This window comes from Mastomys coucha, unplaced genomic scaffold, assembly GCF_008632895.1.
Source record: "Mastomys coucha isolate ucsf_1 unplaced genomic scaffold, UCSF_Mcou_1 pScaffold11, whole genome shotgun sequence".
Classification (NCBI taxonomy): Eukaryota; Metazoa; Chordata; class Mammalia; order Rodentia; family Muridae; genus Mastomys; species Mastomys coucha.
The window spans coordinates 16,074,272-16,086,478 of record NW_022196893.1 but is presented as its reverse complement, the minus strand read 5'-3'; the positions used below and the strand labels follow the sequence as shown (position 1 = coordinate 16,086,478).

Sequence of the window (12,207 nt, the reverse complement as noted above, 5' to 3'; positions counted from 1 at the left end):
CAATGGCCGACAGTGATCCCCCTCAGCCTTGAGTGTTCCCGTCTGATGTGATTTCCCAAACTGTATCTGTACTGGCTGGTTTTGTGTGTCAATGACACAGGCTGGAGTTATCACAGAGAAAGGAGCCTTCCTTGAGGAAATGCGTCCATGAGATCCAGCTATAAGGCATTTTCTCAAGGGTGGGAGGGCCCACTGTGGGTGGTACCATCCCTGGGCTGGAAGTCTTGGGTTCTATAAGAGAGCAGGCTGAGCAAGCCAGGAGAAGGGAGCCAGTAAGGAACATCCCTCCATGGCCTCTGCATCAGCTCCTGCTTCCTGACCTGCTTGAGTTCCTGTCCTGACTTCCTTTAGTGATCAACAGCAATGTGGAAGTGTAAGCTGAATAAGCCCTTTCCTCCCCAACTTGCTTCTTGGTCATGATGTTTGTTTAGGAATAGAAACCCTGACTAAGACAGTAGCCAAACACTGGTATCCCTTGAGACTGTGTGCTCTCTGGAGAGAGAGTCCGTCATCTGAGCTCCAGGAAAGTCAGATGATGAATGAATGAAATCAAAAGTGGATCAACAAAGATGAATAGAACAAAGATGAATAGATAGGAAAGGGCAGAGGTGAGTTTGGGGACACGCTGAATGCTTTCCTCATGGGATTCCCATGGCACAAGCACAGGCTCTCCGGCTGTCATTCTCAGCTCACTTTGTCTTACAAAGGACTTCTAAGACCAACTAGGACCCTTGATGGTCTCAGGATCTTAGAAGAACCTGACACCTGTGGGCTAGCATATGGGAAGCACACCTGTGGGCCAACACATGGGAAATACACCTATAGGCTAGCATATGGGAAGCACACCTGTGGGCTAGCATGTGGGAAATACACCTATAGGCTAGCATATGGGAAGCACACCTGTGGGCTAGCATGTGGGAAGCACACCTGTGGGCTAGCATATAGAAGCACACCTGTGGGTCAGCATGTGGGAAGCACACCTGTGGACTAGCATATAGAAGCACACCTGTGGGTCAGCATGTGGGAAGCACACCTGTGGGTCAGCATGTGGGAAGCACACCTGTGGGCTAGCATGTGGGAAGTGCACCTGTGGGCTAGCATATGGGAAGTGCACCTGTGGGCTAGCATATGGGAAGCACACCTGTGGGTCAGCAATGTGGGAAGCACACCTGTGGGCTATTGTGTGGGAAGCACACCTATGGGTTGGCATGTGAGAAGCACACCTGTGGGTTGGCATGTGGGAAGCACATCTGTGGGCTAGTGTGTGAGAAGCACACCTGTGGGCTAGTGTATGGGAAGCACACCTGTGGGCTAGTGTGTGAGAAGCACACCTGTGGGCTAGTGTGTGAGAAGCACACCTGTGGGCTAGTATGTGAGAAGCACACCTGTGGACTAGTGTGTAGGATGCAGTGCCCTGACCTCTTCCCTCCTCCTCACCAGGGAATGAAGGAAGAAAGGGAACATGAGGTAGAGAGTGAAGAAACAGAAAACCCAGAAAAGACTTCCTCACAGTGTTGAAGAATCAGCGCCAAAGTTCTAAAAAATGTTTACATTTTGTATGAAGAGGGCCTCAGCTTTCCCAGCCCAGCCTCTGTCTTCTGTGCTAGTCTGACAAGGCAGGGCTCATCCTTCCTTGCACGGGGATGGGACTGGAGTGGAGTTTGGGGAAGGCAGATCCTGGGCTCACTATTTCCCACCATAGATGGAGAGCAAGGAAAAATGGGTAGAAGTGTGTGGGGTGTTGTAGGCCCTGGATACACAGAGAGGAGAAAAGACAGCCTGCAGCTCTCTCCTGGATGGCCCCCATCTTTGGGTTTTATACTGTTTTGGTTTTCTGAAACTGGGTCTCAACATGTAGCCCAGGCTGGACTTTAATTCCTATACAGCCCAGGCTACCCTTCAACTCATTGTATTCCTCCTGCCTTGACCTCTGCAGGGATGACAGGTGTGCGCCGCAGTGCCTGGCTCTCCCTTTCTCTCCTTACGCTGTCTGCCTCCTGATAGCTACCTCTCCTGCTGATGTTACTATTTTAGACAGGAATAAAAATGCTGACATAGAATGATTTCTAAACACAGTGTCAAGAGGGAAAAACCAAGTGGTCCTGTTTCCAGGAAAAAAACAAACTAAGGGAGCAATGCCCAGAAGGGCGACCCTGCCCACCCAGAGGCAGGCCCTTACTTAGGTTTTTCCTCATTTATAATCAGATATGCATGGCTTTTCATCATAAAAGAGGTAACTTCTAGAAGAAATTAACTTGGTTGTGGCCAGTAAATACAAAGGGGGGGACCTCTCCCCATGTCAAGTTAGGGGGCCTCTGCACTGAACATCTCCGGTCCTTGATGTCACTTGTGGACCTACACAGAGGTGGCAAGAGAGGTAGATGCCACTAGGTTGGGATCTGGCCAACATCCTGGACTCCCCCAGGGTTTATATCTGATCTGGTGGGGGTTGAGGGTACAGAGATGGATGGCTCACGAAGCATCTCTGCCCTTGCACTTTGTGGAGGGAAACCTAGGGCATGCTGAGAGCCTACAAAGGTTTTCTCACAGAGGAGAGCAGAGCCAATCCTGCCATGAGTCCGGGTTTCCGTCCTCAGTGGATGCAGCCTTCACAGAGCCCCCTGAGCTGGCTACAAGTCTCAGCAGGGCCCCCTTTCCTCCCTGCCCCAGAAGAGTCACAGCCACCCTGCTTACTGCACGTGTGTGGAGCGATGACAGTCTGACTTCAGGAGGCTGGCAAGGGGCCAACTCACAGCTCAGACACTTCTCTGCTAGCTAAGACCCAGGCTGTGTGGGTGGGAGGGGCTTGGCTGAAACTCCTAGCCTAAAAGGTTCTACCTGGGGGCAGTAAGACCGGGACAGGGGAAACGGACTTGCAATCCCATTGCAAAGAAAAGACGGAGGCAAGACTAGGTAAGAGTCTGAGGAGAAATAAGATCCAAGGCAAGGCTAGGTAAGAGTATGAGGAGAATTAAGATCCAAGGCAAGACTAGGTAAGAGTCTGAGGAGAAATAAGATCCAAGGCAAGGCTAGGTAAGAGTATGAGGAGAATTAAGATGGGAACTTGCACAGCAGTATCTAGTCTTTCCCTTGAAAGGGGAGAGGGGTTACCACCAGCAATATCTGCAGCTCAATTTAGAAGACAGGACCCTCTGACCTCAAAGGAAAGGTTTAGCAGTCCCTGCCTACAAAGCAGATCTGGATTCAAATGCTACCAGCTAGGGGGTGCCCCTGCACAGCTCGAAGATGACAGAAGAGAGGCAGGTGGCCCTCCTACCTGAGCAGCCTCTTACTGTCACGCTGAGCTCATGGCTCCTTGACACACTGGTCTACTCTGCTCTCAACCCATGCATCTTTGAGCCTTATCATCTTCCAGATTGAAACTGTCTCCATTGGACACCACCTCCATCTGGTCATCCCTGGTGACTGCCACTCTAGTCTGTCTCTACAACACCAGCCATTTTTCTGTGAAACAGTTCCTGAAGGTCTAAGTGGCTGTGGTAGGGAGCAACCACATATCGAATGATGCTTCTCGTGTACCCACCCTATCACAAGGACCCGCCACGGTCCCCATTCCCAGCCTCTCGGCCAGATGCTACAGTCACTCCCATCTTACAGGGGAAGGAAATGAATCTTAGCACAAGCTCAAATCTAATAGTCTCTAATTCTAAAAGCCACACTCCTTCACCCCAACCACAGGGATTAGACCCTTTAGACCAGGCCTTAGACCAAACCCAGCCTGCCAGTAGTTTTATAAGTAAAGTTTTGTTGAGACACAGCCCCACCACCTGGGTCTATACCCTGTGCCCTTTGGACTGTCACTGCTCAGGATGAGTCACCATGACCCAGACCACATGACTTACAATGCCTATGGCATTGGCCATCTGCCCACTAAGGAGGCTTGCCAGCCCTGAGCTGTGCCAACTGTCCCATGCTTGGACTGACCCCACTAGCGGCGCCATGTCTTACCAATGCAGTTGCCTAGAGCATCCTGTATAAAGCCGCTCTTGCACTGCAGCTTGGGTCTGCAACGGAAGGATCCCAGAGTATTCTGACAGATAAAATCGGGGGGGCAGTTATGAATACCAGTCTCACACTCGTCAATATCTGGTGCATCATAAAAAAAGGAGATTGTTAGCAAGAGTCCAACTGGAAGCGTGTCACAATACTTTAACATCATAAGAAAGTATCTTTATATAAAAAAATGCTCATTTTTCAGACTATAACCCCAAAATATTTCAACAGAGAGGGTGTTACGAAAAGGCCCGCGGTGAGCCAAACTGTGTAAAAATTGCTAAAGTCTTAAAAAACACTCCCCCTCCCTGACTTATGAGGCAAGCTTTTTGCTATTTAACAAATGGCTGAGGCATTTTCCTGGCAGGTATATCATCCATTGAGAAGTGTATGTTTGGATTAGGTCATACAGCAATTATCTTAGTGACAATAAACACAGACTTTAATTCATTTCATCCCGAGGTCTTCATAATAGTCCAAATATTAACAATAGTCACATCAAGATAGTATGAGATGGATTGCCCTGTCTCGAAGTTCACAGCTGTCAGAGGTTCAAGCACATCTACTCAGCTGGCCTGGCTCCCAGGCTCTGGAGTCCCGAGGCTTAGCCAGGGAGCAGTGCAGGGTGGGGCAGCGGAATTGCTCAAGGGCTTGGCTGCCCAGAGAAGGCGTCTGGCTCTTGGGTCACCCCACACAATTCAATGATCGACATTTTTACACAAGACCTGTGCTAGCTAGAGCCTGGTCTACATCCAGGTTGGTTCTGTTTGTACAGAAACACAATCGAGGACCCTGGACTTGTTTGTCAAGGATCAGGTTCCGAGCTTTCTAAGTCAAATGGGCTAGTGTCACTGACTCAGCACCATATTAAAGTAAGCCTGCTCATCATGGACCTTCCTTCATTTGTCCTTTGTGTACTTGCAAGGAAGTGGACCACCTCCTTCTTGCAGTACCCCAGGCAGCCACTCAGGGGCAGCACCACAGAGCCCGGTGGGCCCTTCCCTCTATGTCATACACACAGCTGGGGAAGGGGCGAGTTTTAGATTTGGATGAGAGCTGTACCTTTGCAGTTATTGTCCTCTGTGAGCTCATAGCCAGTCCCACAGCTGCTGTCCCGCTGGCAGCGGAAAGAGCCCACTGTATTGATGCAGGATTCTCCCAGCCGACAGTTATGGCTGCCTGTGATGCATTCATTGATATCTAGAGAGATTAAGGTGATGCAGAAGTAACCAGCAAGAACAACCCAGCCTTAAGCTTGAGCAGAAGGAATGGCCCAGAAGCCACGGTGGATCTGGCTTCCTACATTCATCATGTTGCCCAATCAAACTGAGCAGAGTCTTGCTGTGGGCACATCTGGCCAGGGCTCTGGAGGGGGGCTATCACCATACCAAGCCCTGGTAAGTTTCAGATCTCTTTGAATAAGGGTCAGACCCTAGAATCACAGCATCTACAAGACTCCCGCAAAGGAAGCTGCACCATCCCCATCTCTTAGACAAGGGGAGAGGCAGAAAGATCTACCCAGGACCTCATGGCAGATCCTGAACCCAGGAGAACCCCAATGCAGCCCTTTCCCCACACTGGTATCGATATTCTTCTGGAAGACAGCCTTGTCCAGGAGCCTAAACTCCAGGCAGCCCGGGCAAGCAGGTTCCGGCTGTGCTCCAGGAACGGGACCAAGGTTGTGTCACACAAGCCTGCTCAGACCTCTGGCAGAGGCCCCCAAACATGGTGACCAGCTCTCAGATGTTACCTTCACAGGAGACACCATCCGACTGCAGCTGGTAGCCCACAAAGCAAGAGCAGACCACCTCGTCCCCAGTGTCACGGCACTGCTGCTTACAGGGCCCGCCACCTGCAACCAGAGCCCATGGGAGCCATGAACAGGCTGAGAGACCTTCAGAGACCCTCCCAGGATGCATAGACACAGAGAACAAGCTACAAGAAAACAAGCTACAGCCACTCGTGGTCCTTGGGACATTCCCACGCCTCGGCTCTGGCCTTCTCTGGGGCTACTGAAGGCAGCCCAGGTCTGACAAGCTAGGGACCTGTGTTGCCTCTGTGGTGAGGCTGAACCTGGAGAGGCAGACAGTTCATGGTCAACAAGAGGCCTGGGGGGGGAACAGGCTCCACCTGGAGGCCAGGTTCTATCGGAGCCCATGTCACTCTCAAGCATTTCCAGCTGCCCATTCCCACGAGCTGGCCCATGCCCAGGTGCTGCTACAATTGTGGGTACAGCCTCTTCCTGCCTGGCACCTCCCCTGTGACTCACATGGGATACTTCGAGTGTAGTCCCACTAGGACGACCTATGCTTCCTTTGCTTCTGCCCAGCTGGATACCAGGGGCACGCAGGCTTTACCATGCTGGCTAATGGGTCCTCCTAAGTTGTACACTGGCTGTCACTCTCCCAGAAATCATCTGTGGCCACCCAGAAAGGACTCCAAGCTTCCTGGAGCTCCATATCTCTCTCTCCCCTCCCTCCTGGCCTCAGGGGCAGGTTGACACTGTGTACTGGCTCTGTCATTTTGTGATTAAGCTGCCCGTATAACTAACATCACAGAGCGAGCCCTTGGGTGGAGCTGAAACAGAACGGTCAGGTTAGATGTGCTGGAATGTTCCTGAAGAAAAACAGTTTACTCGGGAAAAGAAAAGGTATGCAGCCACTCTGACTTAAGTGCAAAGGTCTCCTGGGAGACCATGACTCTAAAGGACAAGCGGGGCTCCAGGGACACTGAGATAAGAAATAGCTATTCTCCTGGACATCCCAGCCTTGGAGAAGCATCATCATCCACAGAGCCCAGGAGCTTGCTGGCACTGGAGTGCTCATACCAGTCCTGCCTCCATGAGCTGCTGTCCCCGACAGATCCCCAGCTCTGAGCACTCAAGGGTGGAAGAAACAGAGGGCGCCCCAGGGCCACAAGAGCAGAAGTACTTTCCAGCTGCGTCTTGGCAGAGTCCCCTGGGCTTTCTTAGCCACCTACCAAAGGGCTCCCCCTGATCCCGACATCTCACCTCGACAGCGGTCATTCAGGTACGGGTCTTCTTGTTCCTCATCATCAGGAATCTTGGCTAGGGGTAGAGAGATGACACATGATCACACAGGCACCTACTCCTCCCCTCCTGTCAGCACCAGATAGGTGGCCCACCTGAGCACACCGCATGCATTCAGCTTTAGTAAATGTACCTTCACTTAAAGGGGCAGGTAAGCTCTCCCAAAACACAGCCTGAACGAGGCATCGTAGCCTGAGTATACGTACTTGAGTATAAAGCTCAAGAGAGATGTGAACGAGGTAAAATTCCCAGCAAGCATAGTGCAAGGATGCCTGCACCTTCTCCGTGCTTCCTACATGACTCAGGAGCTCACAGTGTAAGTGAGCAGATTAAAGAGCCAGGAGGTCAGGGCTGGAGAGATGACTCAGTGGTTCAAAACACTTCTTGCAGAAGACCTGGTCAGTTCCTAGCACCCACAGTTGGCCCACAGCCACTAGTAATTCCAGTTCCGGGGGCTCCAATTCCCTCCTCTGTCCTCTAAGAGAACTCTTCTGACCATGGCGGGCATGTGGTATACATATATGCCGGAAACATTCATACTCCTAAATATAAATTAAAAACAACAATAATCCTTCTTAGAAGGGGGAACAAGGGACAGGAGAGGTGGCTCAGTGGTTAAGGGCACTGACTGCCCTTCCAGAGGTCCTGAGTTCGATTCCCAGCAACTACATGGAGTCTCACAACCATCTGTAATGGGATCGGATGCCCTCTTCTGGTGTGTCTGAAGACAGTGACAGTGTATGCATATACAAAATAAATACATATTTAAAAAAATGCTGGGCAGTGGTGGCACATGCCTTTAATCCCAGCACTTGGGAGGCAGAGGCAGGTGGATTTCTGAGTTCGAGGCCAGCCTGGTCTACAGAGTGAGTTCCAGGACAGCCAGGGCTATACAGAGAAACCCTGTCTTGAAAAACCAAAAAAAAAGGGGGGGGGGGCGGGGGATGACAAAATACCCATGGAAGGAGTTGCAGAGACAAAGTATGGAGCAGAGACTGAAGGAAGGACAATCCAGAGACTGCCAAACCTGGGAATCCTTCCTATATTCAATCACCAAACCCAGACACTACTATGGATGCCAGCAAGTGCTGGCTGATAGAAGCCTGATATAGCTGTCTCCTGAGAGGTTCTGCCAGTGCCCGACTAATACAGAAGTAGAGGCTCACAGCCATCCATTGGACTGAGCACAGGGTTCCCTCAGTGAAGGAGCTAGAGAAAGGACCCAAGGAGCTGAAGGGTTTGCAGCCCCTTAGGACAAACAACAATATGAACTAACTAGTGCCCTCAGAGCTCCCAGGGACTAAACCACCAACCAAAGAGTACACATGGTGGGACTCATGGCTCCAGCTGCATATGTATAGTAGAGGATGGCCTAGTCGGTCATCAATGGGAGGAGAGGCCCTTGGCCCTGTGAAGGTTTTATGCTTCAGTGTAGGGGAAGGCCAGGGCCAGTAATCAGGTAAGGATGGGTTGGTGAGCAGGGGAAGGGGAGAGGGAACAGGGGTTTTTTCCAGAGGGGAAACTGGGAAAGGGGATATCATTTGAAATGTAAAAAAAGAAAATATCTAATAAAAAATAAAACTAGAGGAAAAAAATAAAAACAAGAAATTCCTACATCACAGAGCCATGCCCCTCAGGGCTTCAAGCACATCTGGCTGTATTCCATGGGGACAGGTAGAGCGGGTCAACAGCAGCTTCAAGGTCTCTGGGAGCTGCTTCTGAAGTCTCACACTCCTCTGAGGAAGAATCTGTCACCTGAACACAGATGCACCCAGCCACTGGCCCACACTGGCCAAGACACAAAAAGGCCAAGTCCTCCCTCCTCTACTGCTTGTCATGTGACCTTACACATCAAGGTCTTCATGAGAAGATCAGATCAAAGGGCAATCACCCACCAATCGGCAGGTCGAAGTGAGGTCTGGAAAGAGGAAGAGAGCCAGCCTCCTGCAGAGCACTTATACTCTTCCTGTCTCACAGCCATGATGGTTAACCTCATGTGGCAACTGGATGGGATGCCACTGTGAGGGGAACTTTGGTGACATGAGAGTGGTTTTTAAATCAATGGACTCTGAGATGAGCAGATGGCCCTTCCCGGGTGTTAAGTGAACCTCACTTAGGCAGTTGGAGGCCCTAAGAGATGGAGACTGAGGAAGAGCATTCTGCCAGCCAAAGGACTTCGGATTTCAGTAACGCCAGCTTTTCCCTGGAGCTTCGGCCCGCCCTCCAAGCCTCTAAGCCCAATCACACAGCTCTCTCCACACAGCTGTTCTTTGGAATCCATGGAGATTAGTCCTAGGAACCTGGAGGGCATTAAAACCCACAGGCAAGGAGGTGGAGAGATGGCTCAGCAGCTAAAGAGCACATGCTGCTCCTGCAGACGATCCAGGTTTGGTCCCAGCACCTATATGGTGGCTCACAATCATCTGTAACAACAGCTTCACAAGATCTCATGCCTGTTTCTAGGTTTCGGTAGACAGGACATGCACGCAGTGCAGAGACATAAAAGCAGACAAATCATTCATATATATAAAATAAAAATAAATTCATTTTGAAAAATCCATAGATGACTGGGCAGTGGTGGTGCACGCCTTTAATCCCAGCACTTGGGAGGCAGAGGCAGGCAGATTTCTGAGTTCGAGGCCAGCCTGGTCTACATAGTAAGTTCCAGGACAGCCAGGGCTACACAGAGAAACCCTGCCTCAAAAAACCAGAAAAACCAAAAAAAGTAAAATAAAATCCATAGACTTTCAAGTCTCTTACATAGAATACCATAGTGTCTATCCATTATCTATGCATAACCTCCTGTAAGCCTTAAATAGCCTCTAGGTTACCTTTAATACCTAATGTGATATCAATGCTATGCAAATAGTTGTTATTTTGTTCAAGGAATAACAAGAGAAATGTCTACACATTATAGTACAGATTCAATATCTCTTCTCCAGCATTTTCTTTGAGTATGTGTCATGCACACACATGTGTACAGGTGTTACACCCATGCATGCACACATAGAAGTTACACATTGATATCCAGTGTCTTCCTCTATTGCTCTCAACTTATTTTTTGAGACAGGGTTTCTCCCTGAGCTGAGGCTCCCTGCCAATTCAACTAGACTGGTAGTCTAAGCCCTGGGTTAAAGTCAAATGCTGCTTTGCCTGGCTTGTATGTGGGTGCTGAGGATCCAAACTCAGGCTCTTGCGTCTGCACCCCAAGCATTTTACCCTCTGAGCCATCTCTAAGCCCCTTTCTCTAATATATTTAATCTGTGATTGGTAGAATCCAGAAATGTGAAATCCATAGGAAAGGTAAACCAACCGTGTGGAAGACACACACCCCCTGGAAAAGACTTAACACACTGCTCTCCGCTGCAAAGGAGAGGAGTTACCTGGGTCCTGAAGGTCCACACCATCGCCTCGGACAAAGTCGGAATTCTCCTGTCCCTTCACGCAGCAGGCACGGAACACCAGCCCACACTGATAGCTTATCATGAGGTTGGGCTCACAGGTCTGGCCTCGGGCCTGGGCTGCCCTTCCCAGCATGCAACAGTGGCAGCACCTCTATGAACAGAAAGATTCCAGACTGGGTCAGGGGTTTGTACAGTGGCCCTTGGGACCTCAAAAGAACCCCAGGGACACACCTCTGACACGCTCTTGTCTGTGTTCTCAGGACAGCGAGAAAAGATGTGATGTGGGTAATTTATCAAAATGTCAGAAGAAGATAGAGAAGTAGGCCAGGCCCCTCCAAGCCTCCTAGGTCTGTTTGGAAAGTAACCTACATGACCTGGCACCTAGTAGGATCGCACTTCCCTCCCCGTCCACATGATTGCTGTGGTGGTGTGAATGGCCCAGGGGAATGGTATTATTAGGAGGTGTGGCATTGTAGGAGTAGGTGTGGCTATGTTGAAGGAAGTGCGGAACTAAGGGTGGGCTTTGAGGTCTCAGGTGCTTAGGCTAGGCCCAGTGTCTCACTCTCTTCTTGTTTTCTGCCAATCCAGATGTAGGACTCTCAGCTACCTCTCCAGGACTAAGTGCGTTCCGCCATGATGACAATGAACTAAACCTCTGAACTGTAAGCCATCCCTAACTAAATGCTTTCTTTTATATAAGAGTTGCTGTGGTCATGGTTTCTCTTCACAGCAATAAGATCCTAGGACAACCAACCCCCTTTGGACCTCCCTTTCCTGACCAGCAACCCCCAGCCCAGCCCACGCATCTTGAGGAGAGGGGGCAGACCAATGCTTCGAGGGCCTGCTCTGTCCGCAAGGTCTCATCTCCCTGCCAGAAGAACAGGCGCACACTCTCAAGCCCAAGGGTTGGGCACAAGAGCCTCAAGGGGCCTAGTAAGGCATGAGACCTGGCCACTGATTTCCATGGAGACCCCACATCCCAAAAGTTAAACCTGTGTCCTAACCCAGATCCTGGGTACACAAGAAAAGCCCCAGGTCAGTCCTTCTAAAGACAAAGAGCCCACAGCAAGAGGCTTTGCTTCAGCACCTGCAAAGGCTGAGGGGCCTTCTCCATGTCCTTCTACCCACTCTGCAGCCACAAAGAGCCCTGGTGATCTCACCCTCCTCTACGATGTGAGTAATCTTTTCCAGAAACACACTTCATTAAGTCAGCCAGGGACTGTACCCTCTTTTGCTGTTCTAAGGTTCTAATATTTCACACTTCTCTTTCCTCTAGTCTAGGGATGGGGCAGAGCTGTCTGCCAGGCATATAACATAAGCAGAGCTCAGCCCTACCCAGGGAGGTGATCACCGAATGCCCAAAGTCCTGGCTAAGAGACCCCTTAACTAGGCCACTCATTCTAGCCCTGATTAGCTCCCTGTCCTGGCTGGTTTTATGTGACAACTTGACACAGGCTGGAGTTATCACAGAGAAAGGAGTCTCCCTTGAGAAAATGCCTCTATGAGATCTAGCTATAAGGAATTTTCTCAATTAGTGATCAAGGGTGGGAGGGCCCATTGTGGGTGGTGCCATCCCTGGGCTGGTAGTCCTGGGTTCTGTAAGAAAGCAAGTTGAAGCTGGGCGGTGGTGGCGCACGCCTTTAGTCCCAGCACTTGGGAGGCTGAGGTAGGCGGATTTCCGAGTTCGAGGCCAGCCTGGTCTACAGAGTGAGTTCCAGGACAGCCAGGGATACACAGAGA

General features: G+C 50.4%; 1 protein-coding gene across 2 annotated transcripts in view; it reads right to left on the bottom strand.

Moving 5' to 3' along the window:
- The window catches only part of Fbln1 (fibulin 1), an 85,431-nt gene that overhangs the window by 51,922 nt on the left and 21,302 nt on the right, over nucleotides 1-12,207 (bottom strand). For both annotated transcript variants that reach the window (XM_031351755.1, XM_031351748.1), the window contains exons 4-8: nucleotides 10,447-10,618; nucleotides 7,025-7,081; nucleotides 5,765-5,866; nucleotides 5,077-5,214; nucleotides 3,970-4,107 (exon numbers count right to left, since the gene is read on the bottom strand). In XM_031351755.1, coding sequence (XP_031207615.1) covers nucleotides 3,970-4,107; nucleotides 5,077-5,214; nucleotides 5,765-5,866; nucleotides 7,025-7,081; nucleotides 10,447-10,618 — 607 coding nt within the window. The remainder of the gene's footprint in view (nucleotides 1-3,969; nucleotides 4,108-5,076; nucleotides 5,215-5,764; nucleotides 5,867-7,024; nucleotides 7,082-10,446; nucleotides 10,619-12,207) is intronic.